The 23,476-nt window shown below is 40.6% G+C and overlaps 1 protein-coding gene across 3 annotated transcripts in view; it reads left to right on the top strand.

Moving 5' to 3' along the window:
- The first annotated feature begins 2,229 nt into the window (after positions 1-2,229).
- Positions 2,230-23,476, top strand: part of FBXO9 (F-box protein 9) — a 43,725-nt gene continuing 22,478 nt past the window's right edge. The window contains exons 1-4 of one of the 3 annotated variants that reach the window (XM_034766336.1): positions 2,231-2,421; positions 10,108-10,181; positions 12,694-12,843; positions 15,498-15,555. In XM_034766336.1, the coding sequence (XP_034622227.1) occupies positions 12,706-12,843; positions 15,498-15,555 (196 nt within the window). In that variant the 5' untranslated portion in view covers positions 2,231-2,421; positions 10,108-10,181; positions 12,694-12,705. Of the gene's footprint in view, positions 2,422-10,103; positions 10,182-12,693; positions 12,844-15,497; positions 15,556-23,476 lie in introns of all 3 variants that reach the window. The other 2 variants (XM_034766335.1, XM_034766337.1) reach the window with 2 other exon arrangements.

Raw genomic sequence — 23,476 nt, 5'->3', positions numbered from 1 at the left:
GAAAGTGTGATAGAACTTCCAGAAATGTGGTTTAAAGATTTGAGAAGTTAGATTTTATCCCAGATACAGATTTCAATAGATCTTGACCTTTGGAGCATTTAACTTTATTTTTTTATTTAAAACAAAAAATGAAGGGTCAAATTCTGCCCGTACATAAGCATACATAATTCTTAGTGAAACCAATAGGAGTAGTGTATGTTTATTGAAGGGAAGAATCTGGCATTAAATCATTATTGTAATGTCTCACATCTACGTATATAAGTGTATGCCCCAGTTTTACAAAATTCTACTAGCCCATTCACACAAGTATATTTTGTGTGGGGGGATGATATATGTTCATGACAGTTCTGAAAAGCTGTCATCTGCTCCTCAGTTATCCAAAACTCTCAGCTGTCTAAAACAGGGTCATATCCCCTGAGGTCTATTTATACTTACTCTGAAAATTTCCACAGCTATTAGAAACCTCTGTTATCCAAATTTACTCATTTTGACATTTGGCTAATTGAGGCACCACTACATTTATTATTTTTTAAATAACAACAGGTGACCTGAAGAGTTTTGCTGAAATTTTTTTAAAGTTCTCAAGAGAGAAAATCCATATAAAGCTTGGCTATTACTAAACATACTTAGCACTAAAAAAAAATTAGGCCCGGATTCTGCAATTTGTTCCACGTGGATACATCCTGGTGCCCATATGGAGCCTGAGAGAAGTCAGTGGGGCTGTGTGCGGGTATAGGGGTCATCCTGCATGAAAAATGTTACACGATCAGAGCCTTAGAAATAATCTTTAGGCTCTCAGTCATATTCCTACTGAGGACTTTGGAGTTTTGCTGTTGACTTAGAGGGAAGCAGGATAGGATTCTGAGTCAGAGCTAAAGACAAGACTTCCTGTTTTGCCAGCCCTAGTAATGATATAATTAGGTCATTTGGGTTTCAAAGAATTTCCATTTGTAAGAAGCAAACTTTGCCCTAAGATGCATTGGTGCAACAAAGGGCAAAATTTAGTCCTAGAACCCTGGATCCTGTTTAAGTCAATGGGAGTTTTGCAATCAATTGCAATTGAAGGATGATCAGGTTCTAAATTCATATTTTCACTTGCTCATAACTTTTTATAACATTTTCCTTTCAAGTGGAAACTTCTCATTCTTATTCTCAGACCACAAATGAAATGGGTTTGGGAGATGTGTGTGTGTGTGTACTGTTTATGCTTGTGTGGTGAACGGATAGTCAATTCTACGTCCCTAAGATTCCCTATGCTACTTAAAGTGGAAGTCCACAAGTCTGCTTGGCCACGATCCTGCATCAGACTCTATTAGAAAACACAGACTCCTGCTCCTGTGCACAATTCAAGAGGAGTTCACATGATCCAGATGTCTGGGCTGTCTTATACCAATTTAGGAGTGGGATCCTACACTGTTGAGTAGCATTGTCAGACAGGTGCCTATTTCATCCCAGAGATGGCTGCATGTCGGTGGTGGGTGACGCGATTCATATACAATTATAAAGTTTGTTATATCCGTTGGATTCGACTGGTTGAAAATGGTGCTGTATTACTAGGCTATTATACATTATTCTTTGGTCCACACTGAGTAATTCTACGTATGGTCTTCAACAATGCCTGGGCCTGATCTTTGGGCAGGCAGATAATGCACCAGGCTAGCCCCAGCAGAAACACACTGTCATTACAACGTGGATCAGCTAACAGCAGCCCCCGTCCTTAGCGCCCTACCTGCAGGGGTACGTACAACCCGCAGGAACTACAGGTCCCAGCAGCCACTGCTCCCATCTCTAGTTGAATAGCCCATGGGAGACTAAAAGAAAAGGAGTGTGGCACCTTATGCTCTAATAAATTTGTTAGTCTCTAAGGTGCCACAAGTACTCCTGTTCTTCTTTTTGCGGATACAGACTAACACGGCTGCTACTCTGAAACATGGGAAACTACACTTCCTAGCAGTCTGTGCTTCCTTTCCCTTTGATTGGCCTGTTAAAAACAATTTAATTCCCAGCATGCAATGCTTCTCCTCGAGCGGAGTAGCCCACGGAGACTACATTGCCCAGGAGGCAACGCTCCACCTTGAGCCAAGCGGGGAACCAGGCAGAATGGTGTATTGCATGCTGGGACTTGCAGTCCTCACGGCCGACGCTCCGTAGTTAAACGGCCCGTGCGTCGGGAGGGCGACGCTCTGTCCTTTCTCTCAGTGCTCGTGGGGGTCTGTCTGGGCCAGGGTCTCGGCTGCTCCCGGTCCTCCTGCCCCTCACTCTCCGGGAAGATGGCTGCCGTACGCAGGGCTCGCAGTTACTCCCGCTGCGTGGTGCGCTTCTCCGACCGAGAACTCTGCTAAGTCACCCTGTGGGGACGAGACACGGACCGAGCACGGGGCAAGGACCCCCGGACAGCGCCGCCTGACCGACCGCAGCATGGTGAGCAGCGCCCGGCCCGGCCGTGCCTGCTCCCTGCGGCTGCTGCAGTGCGGGCCCTGGGGCGGGAGGGGGCTGGGGGCAGGGCGCGGGCCCGAGGCGGCGGCTGTCATTGGCTGCCGGAGGGGAGGGGGCGTCCCTGGCAACCGTCAACGGTGGGTGTGCGGGTGTTTACCGCTGGAAGCCCGGCCCTGCTCTCCGCTCCGCTGGGGACCTTCCCAGCGCCGGTGTGGGCCGGGCCCCTCCTTCTCCTGGGGCCGGAACCCCGTGCGTGTCTCGGGGGCTAGCGCTGCACTGACCTCGCCCCTCAGCTCCTGGCCCTTGTGGGGTGTGTCCTGGCGGACGAGCTGCCTGGGACCAGACGCACTTGGAGTGGGGAGATCCCAGTGCGAGGTACTGGAGGATGGTGGCGTCGTGGCACCACGTTGTGCCCCAGGACAGCAGTGTGGCGTCTGGCTGTTGTGCCTGCCACAAGGCAGCAGAGGAGGGGCCCTGCAAGCCCCGTTTGAAGCAGACTAGCCCCTGTCCCCCCCACTCATTAGAATTATACGTGGATGTGTACATGACCATATCAATAAAACATTACAGAGATTTTGAAGGCTCAGGGCTGTTTTGAAGAGCCTAGTAGGCCAGGCTTCTCTGCTTGGTGGAGCATTTGCTGCAGAGGTCAAGCCTGCTGGTGGCTTTGTGCAAAGCAGTAGATAAAGGGACTGTTGTCCTGAGGGCTGCACCTCCCTGTGAATTTTTAAAACATCAATCAATCATCAGATTATCTAGACACACCTCTACTTTGTACTGATGGTAGCAGTCAAAAGATCTCAAAACACTTTACCCCAGCAACTAAGCTTTTATATTTCTGCAGAACAAAGAAGATTATTTCCCTTTAAGTGGAAACAGATGGATAAGGTTTTATTGTCTTACACTGCTAAAAAGAACCCAAGCACCTGGCTTTTAGTTCTGTGCTTTAACCTCATCTTTGGGTGACTACAGTCTACATGAACTTGTGCACATTTCCCCATGTGCTTTTTAGCTGGGCATAGTATAGATGCCCTTTGGCTGGATCCGATCTGAGGTCTAGGTGTTTTTGACTGATATCCAAGGAGAGAAAAATATTTGTGCATAACAGATCTTATCTGTAAGGAAATATCCTGTGAAAAGTCCTTAATTTTCCCAGAGCTCTTTTGAAGCAGACCTGAATTATAATGCTCATTAGATACATGGAGAAAGGTAAAAATATTAACCAGAGAAAATAATAGGGCAAGGTCAAAGTCTGTAACATTATAGGTGGAGAAAAAACTTTCTGCCTGTTCTGGTTTGAAGATTAATGATGTCATTTTTGCCTAAAGTCTGTGTAAACCCAAATATGGTATGTTAGCTATGGAAAGATGTGAAGAGTGATTTGTTTTAGATCAGTTGAGCACATTAACACTTACTCAGGAAGGGAGGCTTACTTTGCACTGTTAATACTGGTTCTGTGAAGGTCTTTGTTCATACCTTGGCTACAATAAAACTTCAATGGCGTTTCCTCAGTAATTGATAGGCTGCTATATTGTCTCAGAAATGCACTGTATAGTGCTGGTTTGCAGGACAGTGATAACCGAGCTCTGCAAACAACAAGTTTTTGAAACATGGCAACTTCTTTGTAAACAAATGTGAATTAAACTGACCCAGCTGTTTTTAGATTGACCTGTACAGCCAGTAACAAATTGACTATGTTTCCCTTTGTGGCTGTTTATTTCAGTGTTAAGGGAAATGGAAGATTAATGTAAACTCTGTATGGCTTAGTTATTAGTGCATGTTAAAGTGATTAAAGGTAAAAATACCTTTAAAGCAGCAGGGTGAAGTCTTTCAATGGCTTTACTTTCTTGTTCGAGTGGTGATGTAGTATAACTAAATAATATGTGATGATGTGAAGTTAGTAGGGGAAAGGTTGCTTCTGTAGAGAAGCAGAGTAACTTCTCTTATTGGGTCAGTGTAAGTGTTAAGTGGCCTTTAAAAAACAGTATTTGAGTGAACTTCAGAAAAATACAGATCTTTACTCATTACACAAGTAATTGAACTTTCAAATCAGGAGGAGAAACTTAAATTTACGAATTAGAAGTGAGTTGTGTTTGAGCTTTGTACTGAGTACAGACAAAAAGGAGACCAATGGAATTCAGAACTCACAGTTTATAACGGCAGCTTGAAGGCTCAGCAGTTCTGACAGTTGGTTTTGGGCAGGACCTTGAAGTTCAGAGTGGCAGTCTTGCTTGCTTGGATTGAAGAGGAGCAATTAGTTATAGGACTCTCCTGTAAGGACTTCCTTAACAGAATTGAATTTCACTCTGGAAGGCTACTGGCCAGAGAAGGGATCGGCAACCTTTCAGAAGTGGTGTGCCGAGTCTTCATTTATTCACTCTAATTTAAGGTTTTGCGTGCCAGTAATACATTTTAATGTTTTTAGAAGGTCTCTTTCTATGTCTATAATATATAACTAAACTATTGTTGAATGTAAAGTAGATAAGGTTTTTAAAATGTTTAAGAATCTTCATTTAAAATTAAATTAAAATGCAGAGTCCCCCAGACCGGTGGACAGGACCCGGCCAGTGAGAGTGCCACTGAAAATCAGCTCGCGTGCTGCCTTTGGCATGCGTGCCATAGGTTGCCTACCTCTGAGCCAGAGTAAAGCGAGGCAAAGCGAGGAGTTGTGTTCTTGGCACAAAGGAGCGTGAAAGTACAGTTGGCTCAGACACAAGCTTGGAGAAAAAATCATGATTCCACCAAAGACATCTTGTAGTAGGTTACTTAAAACAGATTGGATCTAAAGTTGGGTATTTTGTTCCAGACAATTGTCAATTAAGATTTAAAAGTTCACCACTTTGTCTAGTTAAACAGGTGGTTACTTTAAGTTTTATTGGGATCATGCCCTCACTTCCTAGAAGATATCCGGGTTTGTTGGGTTTACAGAACATGATTAGATACTGAAATGCTACAGTGATAGGGGCACTGTAGTCCAGTACACAATGTCTACCAGGAAGTAAGGGCAGAGTCCCATTATAATCCAAATTTAAGAAGCAGTGTTGCCAGCAGAGTGAAACATGCATTCTAAGATGAATGTCTGGTTCAAACTAGGGTTTTATATTTTGACTGCTTTGGATAACCTGATGACTAGTACAGGAAGCTACATTAAGAAATTCAGAAGAAGTGCAGTTTTAAGCTCAGATCACAGACTGCAGAAACAGATGTAGTATCTACTCACTCTGCCATGCTGCAGGTTGTGTGGTCTGCTATGCAAATCCTGAAAGATATCAGCAATCCTGGGACAAATCATTCAAATATTGATAAAAATCAATGCATATATGGATAACAAGCTAGCCCAGCTAACTTGTAGTAATTTGGGACAGAAGATACCCAAGTGGAACTCCAGAAAACAAAAAGAATCTTCTGGCTGTCATTTCATCTATTATGTAAAACAAATATAGTCTTGGCATACTTCATTTAAGTGGAGCACAGCAATGTGATGTAATTTACTTATCATAGGACTTTCAGATGGAATAATCTGGTGATGCAAGTTCATGGAGTCCTGAATTTTTGCATTTGTACTGTGAAGGAAATTAAATCTATACTGAAGAAGCCTACAGTATTTCCTTTAGGGCTGTCGATTAAATCGCAATTAACTCACACTATTAACTAAAAAAAAAAATTCCAATTATCGCTATTTTAATCACACAGTTAAACAATAGAATATTAATTGAAATTTATTAAATATTTTGTATGTTTTTCTACATTTTTAAATATATTGATTTCAATTACAACAGAATAAAGTGTACCTTGTTCACTTTATATTGTTTTGATTACAAATTTGCACTGTAAAAATGAAAAAATATTTCTCAATTCACCTCATACAAGTACTATAGTGCGATCTCTAGTGTGAAAGTGCAACTTACAAATCTTTTTTGTTACATAACATGCGTCTGACGAAGTGGGTATTCACCCACGAAAGCTTATGCTCCAATACATCTGTTAGTCTATAAGGTGCCACAGGACACTCAGTCTGGATCTGTAAAAAAACAACAAACACGGCTACCCCTCTGAAGTTTGTTTACATTTGCAGGAGATAATGCTGCCTACTTCTTATTTACAAAGGCACCTGAAACAGAGAACAGGCATTCGCATGGAACTTTTATAGCCAGCGTTGCAAGGTATTTAAGCGCCAGATATGCTACAAATTCGTATGCCACTTCATGCTTTGGCCATCATTCCATTAGCGATTGGCTGAACAAGAAGTAGGACTGAGTGGACTTGTAGGCTCTGAAGTCTTAAATTGTTTAGTTTTTAAATGCAGATTTTTTGTACATAATTCTACATTTGTAAGTTCAACTTTCATGATAAAGAGAGAGCACTACAGTACTTATATTAAGTGAATTGAAAAATACTATGTTTTTTCCAGTGCAAATATTTGCAATCAAAAATATAAAGTGAGCACTGTACACTTTGTATTCTGTATTGTAATTGAAAATGTAGAAGACATCCAAAAATATTTAAATAAATGGTATTCTACTGTTTAATCACGAGATTAAACAGAGTAATCATGCAATTAATTTCCCCCCCTTAATTTCCTTTAGAACTGCTGAGAATCTCATTAATAAGTACAAAAATGTAATGCTAGGTCTCTTTGGCATGACAGAGAATTCTAGCAACATCTAGGAGAGACCTACTGTGCAACTAAAAAATGCTGAATTCTACATCTCCCCCTCCCCCAAAATCAGTTTAAAACTCAAGCTAAAAGGTGAATTTGCATCCTATCAAACAGGCTTTTGCAGAACTATAAATTTAAACAGCTCTTGTAATCCCTCCAATCTTAAATCAGAGTGGAGTACAACTTCTGGGATACTTCACCTGCAACAGCAGCTTTTAGACAAGACCAAATCTGCTGCTTTCTCAGGCAGTCAGACTGATCACTGAGTGACAAGTCTGTTTGTGTGCTGTTGCTACATGATTTGTAGCAATTTCTCATACTGGTATTCAAACTTAAGCAAGACAGAAGTTTTAGGATAGCTTGTTTACAACTTAAGTGCACTTTATAATGGGTTTTGATCCTTTGTTGAATGGGCAACTACTTAAAGCAGTTGTATATTTTTAGTCCTCTGTTCTAGAATTGGCTCTCTTTGGGAGTGGGGTCTGTTTAGCTTTGTTCAAGTTAACATGTATGCCAGTCCTGTTGAACTAGATTCATGCTCCTTAAATATAAATTTGTATAAAAGACTCATTTTAAAGTTATGAGCAGCTCCAGTTTCTTTTTATCATCAGCAAAGGTTGTAAATCTATATTAAACATTATCTTCCAAGTTCTCAAGTTGTCCACTCAAGTGAGGCTGTTATAGTTTATATCTTACAACTCTAAGCAATAGTCTCCTTTTAATGTGCAGTATACAAAAAATATTCAAACTACTGTCTAAAAAAGATTAACTGCTATATTTAAAAAAACCCAAAACACGTGTTTAACTCTAAGGGCATTTTAAAATGGCACTGTGTTCATGAAGCACAAGGTGCACTTCATGTTTCTTTTGGCTCTGTTTGTATGCTTTGATTTAATAAAGATCCATGCACTTAATTCAGTAATAGTGAATAGAATGTTTACATAAAGCTTTACTACAAAGGTCTGCATGATGGCACAAACTTTCAGCCTAGAAAAAAGACTAGACTGAAAACTTTGTTTGCATAAGTTTATGTCTAGATCGGGGGACAGTACCATAACTCCTTCCAAAATCCTAGATGAGCGTGTAAAAGACTGTAAAGTTTCTATTTTGATTAGCTGTGTTTAAATACCCCACCCTCCGCAAATCAACTTACATGGTGAATACCAGTACTTAAACAAAATTGACTCTTGAAAGGTTTGCAACCTTTCAAAATTATTCTTAGTATGGATACTCCTATCTTTTCCAGTAAGAAGGTCAGCCAACAAGATCAGATATGGCTCTTAAGATATATTTAAAGTTGAGACTTAGTTAAAACATGACAGTTCCTCCTCTCCTACAGTCGGAAGGGCCTGAAAGAAATAAATAGTATTCCTTCTAAAATGCCATTATTGACAAAACTAATAGCCACTTCATCTCACGATGTTAGCTACAATATGAACAAGACGACAGTAGGTAGAGTAAACACTAAATTTTCAGAGTTCTGATTCCAGCAGGAGCTCTTTTCTTTCCCTGTCTAAATAGTCCAGTGAGTATCATAGTAACTTTGGGGCATTATCTTATGCTGTTGAATATTGTAGATCAAAACTATAGCTTCTGTCACTCAGATATTGAAACATCTTTAGTGTGTAACCCCCATAGCTTAGCTATCAGCTTCATACAGTAGAACCTCAGAGTTACAAATTGACCAGTCAACTATCACCTCATCTGGAACTGGAAGTACACAATCAGGCAGCAGCAGAGATAAAAACAAACAGGTACAGTACTGTGTTAAATGTAAACTACTGAAAAATAAATGGAAAGCAGCATTTTTCTTCTGTGTAGTAAAGTTTCAAAGCTGTATTGACAATGTTCAGTTGTAAACTTTTGAAAGACCTGTAACGTTTTGTTCAGAGTTACGAACAACCTCCATGTCCAAGGTGTTCGTAACTGAGGTTCTACTGTAGTTATGGCATCACAATACCTCCAGCATTGCTGCTAGTACTATCTTAGAGTAAAACTAATTTAACCTGCTTAGTGACCACAGAAAATGTGTGACTGATATGTATCTTCGGGACTAGCAGAATTCCTTTAGTGAACATTTTGCTTGCTGCAATAAGTCTTAAAGTATGTTGCTGTTAGTGTGACCATATATTATATTGGAATATTTACTATAGTTTTGAAGTACATATTGGTGTCAGTGTTTTATAACTACATCGTGTTTGAAATCTGCTTAAGTCTTCCATCCAAGTGCTGAAGAATTCTACAAACTTTCTCAAACGTTAAAGGGCCAGATTTCAGTATAAGTAGGCCTAGTTCCATTGAAATCAGTAGAGCAACATCAGAGCTGTATTTAGTTCTAGCTTTTTCTGTTTGGGATGGTTGCTTCAAAGTGCAAACTGGTGCACTGTGGTGTTCATTTGCAGCCCAAACTGGAATAGCCCCAAGAGATATGTACTAACTGCATTGATTAAGCTTCAGAGTTAATATTATTAATCACTTCACTGCTGAATGATGTACCAGTTATATGCAGCAAAGACATTGTGGCTGAAAATCCCCTTTAATATAGAAACTGCTTCTGTAACACACCTTTCAGCAACAAAAGTTTAAAGAAGAAGTGGCACCATTACATTGAACTCTTGATTTTACCTGGGAGAAGGCAGTAAAAGGTGCAGTCAATTGTCTAAAATGTTTTTATGAGTAAAATTTCAAAGTCCTCTTTTTATGGAGTTAAGTTCCCCTACAATGTTTTCAATCCAAACATTGCAGCAATGCACTGATGCATGTAAAATGGCAAATGACATCTAGCTAGACTCTGCATTACCCAGTTTAAGTGAAATGCAAAATGCTTATTTCATTATCAGTTTCAACAGGTAATGCCACTAAACTTAATTTAGCCAAATATTAAGTTGATGTCAACAGGGACATTATTTTGAGGGGGAACATGTTTTTTTGTAATGAGTTTGTGCAGTTCGCACACAGAGTAATGTGTATACAGACTGCATATTCATGTCTAACTGTTCTCTATTAGGCAGAAGCTGAAGAAGATTGTCACTCTGATCTGATAAGAGCTGATGACAATGAAAGGCCTGGTGAAGCAAATCTTCAGGTATGTCTAAAGTTATGTTAATTTTGAAATGAAGTTCAGTTGGCATTTTCTTCCGTAGTAGAAAGCTGATATGGTGCAGTTTAAGCCATCCCATAAGTAAAAGCACATTCTGTGATATGATACTTTTTCCTATGGTACTTGTTTCCACATATTAATACAAAAAAAAAAAAAAAAACCTTGGCATTAAGGTTAAAATATACTTTCAAATATACACTGAAGGCAAACTTCAATGAGGGAAGTGTCATATGGTGACTTCACCTTTGTTTTATACCACATTACCCTCCCCATTTAAAAACAAAACAAAACAACCAACCCCTACAAATTCAAGTTATAACCTTGATTCTATTTAGGGCTGTCAAGCGATTAAAAAAATTCATTGCACAGTTAAACAATACCATATATTAATTTTGATGTTTTCTACATTTTCAAGTATATTGATTTCAATTACAACACAGAATACAAAATGTTCAGTGCTCACTTTATATTCATTTTTGATTACAAGTATTTGCACTGTAAACAACAAAAGAAATTGTATTTTCAATTCACCTAATATAAATGCTGTAGTGCAATCTCTATGAAAATGGAATTTGCAAATGTCGAATTATGTACAAAAAATAACTTCATTCAAAAATAAAAATGTAAAACTTTAGAGCCTAGAAGTCCACTCAGTCCTACTTCAGCCAGTTGCTCAGACAAACAAGTTTGGTTACATTTGCAGGAGATAATGCTGCCTACTTCTTGTTTAAAATGTCACCTGAAAGCGAGAACAAGCGTTCGCATAGGCGTCGCAAGAGATTTACTTGCCAGATGCGCTGAAGATACATATGTCCCTTCATTCTTCAGCCACCATTCCAGAGGATATGCATCCATGCTGATGATGGGTTCTACTCGATAATGATCCAAAGCAGAGTGGACCAATGCATATTCATTTTCATCATCTGAGTCACATGCCACCAGCAGAAGGTTGATTTTCCTTTTTGGTGGTTCAGGTTCTGTAGTTTCTGCATCTGAGTGCTGTACTTTTAAGACTTCTGAAAGTATGCTCCACACCTCATCCCTCTCAGATTTTGGAAGGCACTTCAGATTCTTAAACCTTGGGTCGAGTGCTGTAGCTATTTTTAGATGTCTCAAATTGGTATCTTCTTTGCATTTTGTCAAATCTGCAATGACAGTGTTTGTAAATCAAACAACATGTGCTGGGTCATCATCCAAGACTGCTATAACATGAAACATATAGCAGAATGCGGTTAAAACAGAGCAGGGGACGTACATTTGTCCCCCAAGAAGTTCAGTCACAAACTTAATGAATGCACTTTTTTTTTTTTTTTTTTTTTTTTTTTTTAAATGAACATCAGTATGGAAGCATGTCCTCCGGAATGGTGGCTGAAGCATGAAGCGGCATAAGAATGTTTAGCATATCTGGCACGTAAATACCTTGCAACGCCGGCTACAAATAAGTGCCATATGAACTCCTGTTCTCCCTTTCAGGTGATATTGTAAATAAGCAGGCAGTAGTATCTCCCATAAATGTAAACAAACTTGGTTGTCTTCGTGATTGGCTGAACAAGAGGTAGGACTGAGTGGACTCATAGGCTCTAAAGTTTTACATTGTTTTGTTTTTGAGTGCAGTTATGTAACCAAAAGTAAAAAGGGGCTACATTTGTAAGTTACACCTTCACGATAGAGATTGCACTACAGTACTTGTATGAGATGAATTCAAAAATACTATTTATCATTTTTACAGAGCAAATATTTGTAATCAAAAATATAAAGTAAGCATGTCACTTTGTATTCTGTGTTGTAATAGAAATCAATATATTTGAAAATGTAGAAAAACATCCAAAAATATTTAATAAATTTCAGTTGGTATTCTATTGTTTAACAGTGCGATTAATCACGATTAATTTTTTGAGTTAATCACATGGGTTAACTGCGATTAATCGACAGCCCTAATTGTAATCAAAGCTAGTTTACGATAATATATTCACAAGTGTAATAAACCAATTTTGCTATATAAAATTGAAATTTAAAACATTGAGCTGACATTTTCTTAAATTATATATGAATGAGCAAGTAGACTTATTCTAACATATTCAGAAAGACAACAGTGAGATTATTTCTATGAATTTAGGCCAGTATTAACTATATCATAATCACTTCTTGCAACAACTCAAATTTTCTTCTGCATACTGAATCATCCAAACAGAAGTAATTGCATTGTTGGAACTAAATTGTCCATAAGCCATAGCATTTCCTTGTGTGATTTTTCTGGTAATTCCACTGTAAGTGAAGCTAGAGGAAATGCCAATTCTAATCTGAACCAGAGTTTGCTAAATAAAGTCCCTATATTTACCCTTGTATAGCTAGTATTGTATGTGTAACGTATATTCAAAGTTCTTATTTGTAGATTGAACCTGTAGAGACTATGTAATCTCTTGTACAGGAGATGTACTGTCTGCCCAGAAGATGCTAAATCAGAGCCTATTAGGAGTTAATGTTTCTGAATTTTTAGGCAGAGCTCCAGATGTTTCGAGCTCAGTGGATTTTTGAACTTGCCCCAGGCATGAGTTCTGGTGGTTTGGAAACTGTGCCACGTGCAAGAGGCCCTGGAGTAAAGGCTGTAGATACCAAAGGAAAGCAGGAGCTAGCAAAAGAGGAGAAGGTAGGAAAAAGATCACTTGTTTTACTAATGGGCTGTCTTTGTTAGCATTCCATTAGCTTTTAACATTGAATGTTTAGTTTCTGGTTAAACCTGAAAAAGATCAGGCAGATAACTTCCTCTCTGTATGCTAGATTCACAAAGGCATGGTGTGGTGCCTAAGTTTTAGGAGCCTAGAAATTTGGGATTCACAAACTCTGAGTTAGGTGGTCAAGCTCCCTAGGGGAGTGCATAGGGGAGATAGGTACCTAAGACTACGTAGAGTACAAGCACTTCACGTGTAGCTACTTGCTACAGCGAAAGGCAGGCTGCATCCACACTTGGAACTGTGGTATGAGCTATATGCTTCAGTGAAGCCCTGTGGCAGAGGGGAAGCTATTGGAGTCTTTCAGTGCAGTAGGGAAAGCCTCTGGCAGTGGGACACTACACTGCTAAAAATAGCATTGTAGCTGTGGGAGGCACTACTCAGGTGTGTAGAGCTCTCATAGGTTACATACCCGGGGAGGGGATGGGGTTCAGGTGTGAAGGGCATTCTCCTCACAAACTGTACTCAGTCTACAGTGCTATTTATACTCATGCTAGCTGGGTGTGTGGTGTCTGTACTCTGCGGTAAGTGTAGTTATATGCTAAGAATGGGATTTCCAAAAGTCAGCACATTGAGTGAGGCGCTGCCTCAGCTAACCATTGGGAGATGCCAAGGTCAGGGTGTGTCTTAAGCCTCACTCCTTCTAAGGAGTCAGGGTCTTAAGTCTGGGCTGCAGGAATGTGCTGTTTCCTGTTTGGGATTCTCTGCTGTGAAGCCTCTCCTGCATATATAAATATAAAAGAGAGAGAATGAATGAGTGACTATAGTTTGGTGGTTTGGGGTCTCACCTGGAAGGAGGGAGACCCAGGTTCTAGTACCTTTGCTCCAATGACTAGTTATACAAAGTGCAACAGCTTTATCAGGAGAGACTGAGGGCATTTTCTCCCTTCAGCCTGAGGGGAGAATTGAAACCAGGTCTCCCACATCCTGGGTGAGTGCTTTAACCACTAAAGCTATAAGGTGGGCACTATTGCTACCACCTCCTCTCTGGCCAGATTTTGAATGGGCCCAAATCTGGTAGGTGAATTCCAAGTTCAGCCTATTGGATTGGGCCCTGCAGATGAGAAAGACAGAAGAACTCCTATATTCCCCTGCTTTGTGGATTTTGCTGGGGTTTAGGTGTCCATATGCTTAGTGAGACAGCAGTATGCGTGCACAGAGGCAGAAACTGAGGCGCCCAGAGGACTTTTACTACCAAATGTAGGGCCAGTTTAGTCACTTACAGGGTTAGGTGGTAGCTGAGCAGGGGTTTTGTGAATGCCAGTGGTGCCAAACTGTTGAAGTTGAGCACATAAGTCCCTTTGTGAATCTAGCCCTGTGTTCCTTACCTTTTGCCGCCTTCCCTCAAAATCCTATCCCCTTTTCTTCCTCCTTCTCATGCGTGGCTTTGCCTCCTTCACCAAATATATGTATTGTGAAGTGATAGTGGCCTACCTCCTGTAACAGTGGGTGTTATATAGGTGAGTTCCAGTTGAACGAAGTCAGAGGTAAAATGACATGAAGTTTGTCAATCCTATCTTCTTGTAATGGATATGTACAAACACTAAGAAAGCTAAAGAGCTTCTGAACTAGGTCTATCACTAATGTGTTCTGGTTAAGTTCAGCTGGCATTTTCTCTCCCTGTTAAAGAAAAGGAAATAAGAGCCCTCCTGCCTTCCTTCCCCTGTCTCTCCTGACTTCTTGCACACATTTCCATTTTTGCTCTGGCTAGTCACCTGCATTTGTGAAAGTTCTTTCCAAGCATAGTGTAGCAGTATGGCCCCCACAATACTCTTGACTTTTTGGATCACTTAGTACTCTTTTGCAGGTCCCACTGTTCTTTATTGTTGCAGACTGGATTTGCAATTGATGTGCTTTTGCTCCTGTAGGTCAACTCTGTGGATTTGACTCTAATATCAGCCAGATGCTTTCTGTCTCACTCCCTGAGCTTTGCTTTCACAAGTGCTTTGCACGACACTTCCAGAATTGGCCTGGACTTAGTTTTGTTTTTAAAAAAAAAAAAAAAAGAGTTAGAGCCAACGTGTGTCTAGGCAAAAGTGTGATACTTTAAATAAGTTGAAGATCGTCACTCCCGTGCCAATTTTGGTGACATGAACAAATGATCAATCCTTCTTTGCAAAGCAATAAAACTTCAGAAAGCTTGCTCATTCCTGAGATAAGCTATCATTTGAATGGTAAGTTAAATATGGCACAGTTAGACTCCTTTTAAAACAAAAAGGAATTATTAGTTTATAAACCTATTTTCATAGGTTTCTAATGTGATTGCTATATCAACCATGGTTATAGTGGTGCTAGAAGTTATGCAATTCCTTATTTATAAGGGCTTAATGCCCTGATTTAATTAAAACTGGTGTAAGCAAGATTTAGGATCAGGCTCTGCGTTGGCTCAGAAATTCAGTTATTGTTAGTAGAACCTGAACGTCACCTCCGTGTTATTATATGCAATTGTGCTTTTACTGTTCTCCTTACCACCTCATAGTATAGAGTTGTCAACTTGGATGAAAATTCTGGTAACTGGATTTACGTGGATGCTTGTAACAATTTTTTTAAATGTTCTGTGTAATTTGTACAGGCAAGAGAATTGTTCCTGAAGGCTGTGGAACAAGAACAAAATGGGGCTCTTTATGAAGGTAATATGCAATTCTGAGATTACAAATCTAGTGCCTGTACTATACTGTTGATCAGGAGCCACTTTTTATTAGTTGCTACTGAAATAGTGAGAGCTGTGCACTCCTAATTAATAGCTGGAGAATTATAAGTAGCAATTTGAGAACTGGAGTCCTTGGGTCACTCAAGCACTCCCAAGACTAAACTAACCTAAGAAAGAACAGACAGCTATGCTAAAGAAGCTCATTATTATAGTTAAGATTAAGCAAAATTATGAATCCAAGGCAGACTAAAAACACTAAGTCTCTCCCAGTCTTTTGGCAAGGAAATGTTTTACCCTCTTTAGCAGTATCTACACAAGTTTCAGTAGACTGAAATTTGTCTGGAGCAGTTTTTCCAGGGCCCTGGATAGTTTCTTTAATAGGAAAGCTCATATCAATTATTTTCTTTGCTGTGCAGTTACACCTTCAGTTTAACTAAACTAGCTTCTGTATTTTTAAAACAAACTGATGTCACATTTAACATGTTCACAGCTTTCTAGTAGATGCCTTCTTAGAAGTGTTAAATGGTTGACACTTAAATCTGGTCATCTTTAATTTGTCAGGTTTGCCCCCAAAATTGAAAATTCCCATGTAATGAAAGATTAAAGGTCACCTTTAGACAGCCTTCCTTCCTGTTTCTGCCCTATTGGCACAGTTCTGGAAATGGAGGTTCAGAATAGTTGGAGGGAAAAAGAGCTGTATCCTAAGCCCCAATTAAACAAGGTACTTAATCATGTGCCTGTCTTTAAACACATGGATAATCCCACTGTAATCAGTGGAACTACTCATACCTAAAGATAAGCACCTGATTAAGTACCTTGTTCAACTAGGGTGTCGGAACTTGCATCAGGAATCCCTACATTATGGGTCACCACTTCTGAGATCATGCAGTGGCTTGGGGCAAAGGGACCTCAGAGGTGGCAAGATACTAAATAACTTTTTTGCAAAAAGTGTTACTTAGTTTAAAGGATAAACCCTTAGGGCTTGAACACATGAGCACGTATTTTGGTATAACTTAAGTTGCTCAGGGGAGTGAAAAAGCCACCCCTCCGAGCAACGTAACTTACGTAGACTTAATCAGTGTGGACAGCGCTTCTCCCGCTGACATAGCTACTGCTGCTTGGGTAGGTGGAATAATTCTGATGAGGAGAGAGTTTTCTCCCGTTGGCATAAAGCGTCTGCACTAGCAGCACTACAGCTACATCAGTACAACTGCGCTGCAGTAGCGATTCTAGTGTAGACTAGCTCTTAGTGATGTCCTTTAAAGCCACAATATTTCTATAATCTGAGAACTCCAATTAGCAATTTAGTATAGTGCAGGATGAGTGAGTAGGAGACTGCTCAAGCCTCTGTTCCCAACAGTATTATAACCTATACTTTGTGTGCCTGAATTTACTCCTTAAACACAAAACAAACGAAAACAGTACAGGTCCTATTAAACTTCTTGCATTCTGCTGCATCTAAGCTGTGCATGCAGACAGCCTGTTAGCTGTAATTGAGACCCAAGGACACTGAACCTCACTTTACTGTTGCATCTGTATTTAATCTGTATAGGTAAATTCTGGCTAACAAGCAAATTAAAGATAGTTTCATGAAGTTCAGCTAATTATTCTAATCATAGAACTGGAAGGGATCTTGAGAGGTCATCTAGTCTAGTTCCCTGCACTCGTGGCAGGACTAAGTATTATCTAGACCATTCCTGACAAGTGTTTGTCTAACCTGCTCTTAAATATCTCCAATGATGGAGACTCCACAACCTCCTTAGGCAGTTTATTCCAGTGCTTAACCCACCCCGCCAGTTAGGAAGTTTTTCCTAATGTCCAACCTAAATCTCTCTGGCTGCAATTTAAGCCCGTTGCTTCTTGTCTTAATGATTGCTAAGAAGAACGCCGGGGGAAAAAAGAAAAAACAAAAAAACCCTACAACCTGCTTTATGTTGACCCAGCAACTTTAAAGTCTTCATACTTTGAGACAGAACTTCAGAACACAAAGTACACTAATTCATAATTACAGCACACACTGTCCTGAAGTTCTCAGAACATGAAGCCTTTAAAATTGTTACAGCATTTAAAAGTCCAGTAACTCACTGAAAGATAAATTTGAGGCCTTGACAGAAGTCAGCAAGTGTTGATTTAAACTAAGTGTCACACACATCCCTTTGGCATGAGGCACATATTGCAGAAAGTTACATTTTCCTGTGCAACAAACATGGCTTCATAAGCTATAGTGCCTACAGTGATTACCACATAGAAAACTGTATGTTATTAATATATTGCACTGTATTGGTGATGTGGTTGCCTAAATCTGGGCAATTGCTTTCAAAGCTTCGGAAAATTGACTAAAGAATTCAGTTTGAAGATTTAATCACTGTCTGGTGCTGCACAGCTTTCAGTCTTTGCAGTACTGGTACATTTGACTGTTTTGTTGGAGACTTCCTCTCTTGAAAAGCTGTACCAAGAAGTAGTTGAAGCTTTCCACCACATTCAAGGAGAATGGTTTATTGTAAACTTTACAGCTGCTATCATGGCAATGACAGGTGAGAACAGCAGTCTGATCAGAGAGCTCCAACTCATCGCAACTAATGCCAGGATGTCACCTTCTACACTGAACTGTAGCTACTAGTAGCACTTGTAAAGCAGTACCTGGACCTTCAGGAAGCTGTTGCAAATAGTGAATTTAGTTAAAAGCTGTCCAGTGAATTGACTTTTTGCATTGTTCTGACGACAGGTTCCTTTTACTGGTAACTTTCTCATTTAAGTGAGGCAACTCATGAGGTAGTTTGTGTTTTCCTGTATAATAAAACACATGCTCCATCTTTGCTAACCCCCCCCCCCCCAAAAAAAACAAACAAACAAACAACTGTCATTATGTTGTTTGGCTACTTAGACTGAGCATTTTGGGGCCAGTATTATCTTTAATCTCAATTACCAGTAATTGTTTTTGCCGATACCAGAGATGAAGTTATTGAAGGTGACACTTTAAGCATCTTTGGTAACCTAAACGAGCTGGACTCTTCTCTGGGAGCAGAATAGGAGTGTTCTCTCCCTGCATGAGAAGGTAGAAGTATTCACTAACACTTGTAAATTGGCCTTCTGGACACACAGAAGAAACTTATGAACCTGAAACTTGAAGCCTGGTTTCAAACTTTGAAGGAACCGAGGAGTTGGTGAGGAACTATCAAATTCAGTCAGAATCTGAGTGAACCTCAGGCCCAGCAGTGGCACTACTAGCCTGGTACCCAAAGGATAAAGAGGTGGACTATCAACCCCTTTATTCAGAAGACAGTTTTATCAGTGTTGAATGTGCCATTGCAGGATAGACTGACAGACCTGAGACTGGTTCCTGCACCTAATTGAAGAGGAACTTTGCACATTGATGGATTATCTGCTTTAGCTGCAGAAACCTTGAAAACTTTCCATCTTGTAACTCTAAGCGAGGTTTCCCTGTGGTGATCAAAAATAGTTGCTATCACCTGTGGATAGATAACTCGGGTCAACCTCATGGAATCTCCCCTCAGAAAGACAAGCTCATGAGTTCTTAAAAGGGAGAGTATAAGTTTACTCTTCAGAACTTGAGAATTAGTAGTTGCAGTTGATTATTGTGACAACTTCTTCTGCATATAACAAGATGGGGGGGGGGGGGATGGGAATAGTGAAACAATTTAACATGGAGGATGGTGCCTAGTGTTGAAAGTTCTGAGACCCCTGCATTAGAGAATTTACACTATTGTAGGTGACTCAAGATAACTGAAGGGGGCTAGATTGCTCAGAAGCTTTGGGTACGTCTATACTTACCTCCGGGTTCGGCGGTAAGCAATCGATCTTCTGGGATCAATTTATTGCATCTTGTCTAGACGCGATAAATCAATCCCGGAAGTGCTCGCCATCAACACCGGTACTCCTGCTCTGCGAGAGGAGTACGTGCAGTCGACGGGGGAGCCTGCCTGCTGCGTGTGGACCCGCGGTAAGTACCTTGTATTTCGAACTAAGGTACTTCGACTTCAGCTACGTTTTATTCACGTAGCTGAAGTTGCGTATCTTAGTTCGAACTGGGGGGGGTTAGTGTGGACCAGCCCTTAGTAATAAGAATTAGAGCCATTCATAGAGTCAGTAAAATCTTTTAAGTATCATCTGGTAACACAGTAAGACCACTAAACAGCTGCCAAATATCCAGGTAACATCTATCACAGATGAACTTTAACTTTCTGTAAGTGGGAGACGCTTTGCAAGTTAAGTTTTGCACATTAAAACCTATCAACCATGGTTTTAATTTGCTAAATTGTACTCTGTTTTGACAGTTGTACTTGATTTTTGATTAGGCACTGTAGAATATTTTACCAGATGCTTAGAAAAGATACTTCACTACAGCATGCTAAAACCTTAACTAGTTTTGGTACTGATTAAGTACATAGATTACCCAGGTTGTACTATACCTGACAGTTCTAGCTATACAAAAAGATCAAGATTGAACTAGAGTGGATCACTTAGAACAGCAGACAGACAATCACCAGTCAGTGGAAGACTTGCTGGTAGGCTGGCTGGTGTTGGTTCACTTTGTAGTGTTTTTTTTTTTTTTTTAAACCACACACACTATATTACTTTTCCCATTAAGCAACTGTTGTGTGGCTGCCACAAACATGTTATGATAATGGGAGAAGAGATCTGTGCTATCATGACTAGGAGAAGTATCCCTGAGACACACTAAGGCCTGGTCCCCACTAAGCCCCCACTTCGGACTAAGGTACGCAAATTCAGCTACGTTAATAACGTAGCTGAATTCGAAGTACCTTAGTCCGAACTTACCACGGGTCCAGACGCGGCAGGAAGGCTCCCCCATCGATGCCGCGTACTCCTCTCGGCGAGCTGGAGTACGGGCGTCGACGGCGAGCACTTCCGGGATCGATTTATCGTGTCTTAACCAGACGCGATAAATCGATCCCAGAACATCGATTGCCTGCCGCCGGACCCTCCGGTAAGTGAAGACGTACCCATTGTGACCCATGCAATGTTAAAGGTTTCAGAATCCCTGCTCTAGGAATCTAGGTAAAGGGTGCGCTATACTGGCAGACAAACCTGAGACAGTGCTACATTTGCTGTGGATAAAAAGGTGTGTAGGCTATCAATTCAGTACCTCTTAAATCCTATTTTCTTAATTTTTTAGAAAAGTTCATGCTTTCCTCCCTACCTAATCAGTGACTTATGCAGGAATGAAGCCTTGCCCTGAGATAGCTTCAACTGACAGAAGATGCAGCAGCCTGTCTGCCTAGCAGGCAGTGCTCTGCTGTCTCCACTCACATTGAATGGAGTCCAGTTAAAGATCTGAGTACTAATATTCAAGACTCAGTCAACTGATACTTGTTGATAATCAAATCAGATGATACTGTATTACACTAAGAAAGGGAAATTTTGGACAGTGCATTCCTTTTTAGAAGGCATGATGGCTCTGATTAAGGAAAGCACTTATGCGTGTACTCAAATCGTTTGCTAACTAGTGGGGAGGTCCTGAAATGGGGCTTGTATGGGGTGACATATTGCCCTTGAAATGTTAAGAGTCCACTGCAGCTCTCAAAGTGTGTTTCAGATGTACTGAGGAGTTACTTTCTCATGGTATCAAGTATCAGAGGGATAGCCGTGTTAGTCTGAATCTGTAAAAAGCAACAGAGGGTCTTGTGGCACCTTTAAGGCTAACAGAGTCTGTTAGTCTTAAAGGTGCCACAAGACCCTCTGTTGCTTTTCTCATGGTAGTGTAAAATTGGTACAAAAGTGAAACCACCAAATAATTGATAAGAATCAACCATAAATCTAAGTTTTCCTTCTTTCCAACTTGGACACATCTGTGACGGGTTGAATCACAGAAACCCCCTTGGGAGCTGCCAACTGATGTGCCAAGACTACTACTGTCCCTCCTTTCCCTGCCAGCTTGGGACTCCAGCACCCTGTCTTGCTGAGCCAGATACACCCGTCTGCTCCAACACAAACCCAGGGTCTGAATTACTTGCCCCAAAGCTGCAGACTTGACTGAAAGCAGCTAACAGAAGTGTTCTTATCTTTAACACTCAGATGCCCAACTCCCAATGGGGCCTAAAACCCCAATAAATCAGTTTTACCCTGGATAACACTGATACAGGGTAAACACAAATTGTTCACTCTCTATAACACTGATAGAGAGATATGCACAGCTGTTTGCCCCCCCGGTATTAATACATACTCTGGGTTAATTAATAAGTAAAAGTGATATTAAATACAGAAAGGATTTAAGTGGTTCCAAGTAGTAAGACAGAACAAAGTGAATTACCAAGCAAAATAAAATAAAACATGCAAATCTAAGCCTAATACAGTAATACAACTGAGTACAGATAATATCTTATCCTGAAAGATGTTTCAATAAGTTTCTTTCACAGACTGAATGCCTTCCTAGTCTGGGCACAATCCTTTCCCCTGGTACAGCCCTTGTTCCAGCTCAGGTGGTAGCTAGGGGATTCCTCATAATGGCTCCCACTTTGTTTCTTTCCACCCATTTATATATCTTTTGCATAAGGCAAAATCAAGAGTTCTCCATCGGAGAAAGTAGAGAAGGCTCCTGCCTCATCTTGGGGTGGGGTTGCCAGCATGCACTAGAGGTCTCAGAGTTATTTCGTGAGTGGTATCAGTTTTACATCAAGCAGTCGTCTTTCCAATGTTTTTAAAAAGGCCATTGCCATCCTTCACTCTAAGAAGATCCTTTGGTCAGCTAATTTTGTTGGAAGAGTGTTGCATTTTCCCCCGAAAGCTATCAAAAGCCCAACTATTATAATAGGGCTAGCTGTTTTTCTTTTGACTCCAGCTCCTTGGCTGACTGCTTAATGGAACCATGTCAAAATGACAAACTTCATCTCAGCTGTAGTTTAGTGGGTTATATGCCAACCAAATAGGGTAAAGCTAATTCATTCAGAGGTAACTAACCTCAGTTCTGCATAGTAGTGTCACATGGAGTTCTTGTAACATCCAGGTTTACGTTCGTTCCAGTAAGATGAGATATTACCATGCCACTAGTGTAGTTTGGGAACTGGGGCATTGAGGGCTCAGCCTGAATCAGGTTGAGAAGCAAGGATGGAGAGTAGGCAACCTGCTACTTTAATTTTAGAAGTAGTGTTTCTTTGAAGTACTATAGCATTTTACATAACCCTTCACTAGTTCAAGTATTAATTTCAGCAGTTAATGTCTAATGGCACTCTAAAGGCAAGAGGCATGCTGTTCAATCTAGTTAAAGTCCTGAACTGGCTGACCTCTGAACTGGACTCTTGTAAAGACCCCTGGCTTTTCCCAATCAAACTCCTATTTTTCCAAACCTTTCTGTTGCCTCTATTAAAAATAGGCTAATCAATGTAAGTGACAGGAGACTCAGGGCTGGTCTACACTTGGGGGGGGAGGGGAGGGAACGATCTAAGATACGCAACTTTAGCTACGCTGTTCACGTAGCTGAAGTCGAAGTATCTTAGTTTGACTTACCTGGCCGTTCTCACGGCGGCAAGTCGACTGCCGCGGCTCCCCTGTTGACTCCGCTTACTCCTCCTGCCGAGGTGGAGTACAGGCGTCGATTCGAGGATCGATTTATCGTGTCTAGACGAGACACGATAAATTGATCCCCGATAGATCGATTACTACCTGCCGATCCGGCAGGTAGTGTGGACGTGGCCTCACTCCAATATAACTTCTTAGCTTCCTGTAGCCAGATGCCAATACCCACTGAAGAGAAGACAACCTTCTAGTAAGAGTCCAGGGGAAAAATAATATAGCCTGATTCAAAAGTCTAAGATATATCTACACTACAAGCACTAGCGCGGCACAGCTGCAGTGCTCCTGCTGTAAAGCTCTGTAGCAAAGACAATTACAACAGAAGGGATTTTTTTGTTGCTGTAGTAAAT

The sequence above is a fragment of the Trachemys scripta genome, chromosome 3 (genome assembly GCF_013100865.1).
Source record: "Trachemys scripta elegans isolate TJP31775 chromosome 3, CAS_Tse_1.0, whole genome shotgun sequence".
Taxonomy (NCBI): Eukaryota; Metazoa; Chordata; order Testudines; family Emydidae; genus Trachemys; species Trachemys scripta.
Note: the sequence above shows the minus strand (reverse complement) of the source record. Positions and strands in the feature narration are given on the sequence as shown.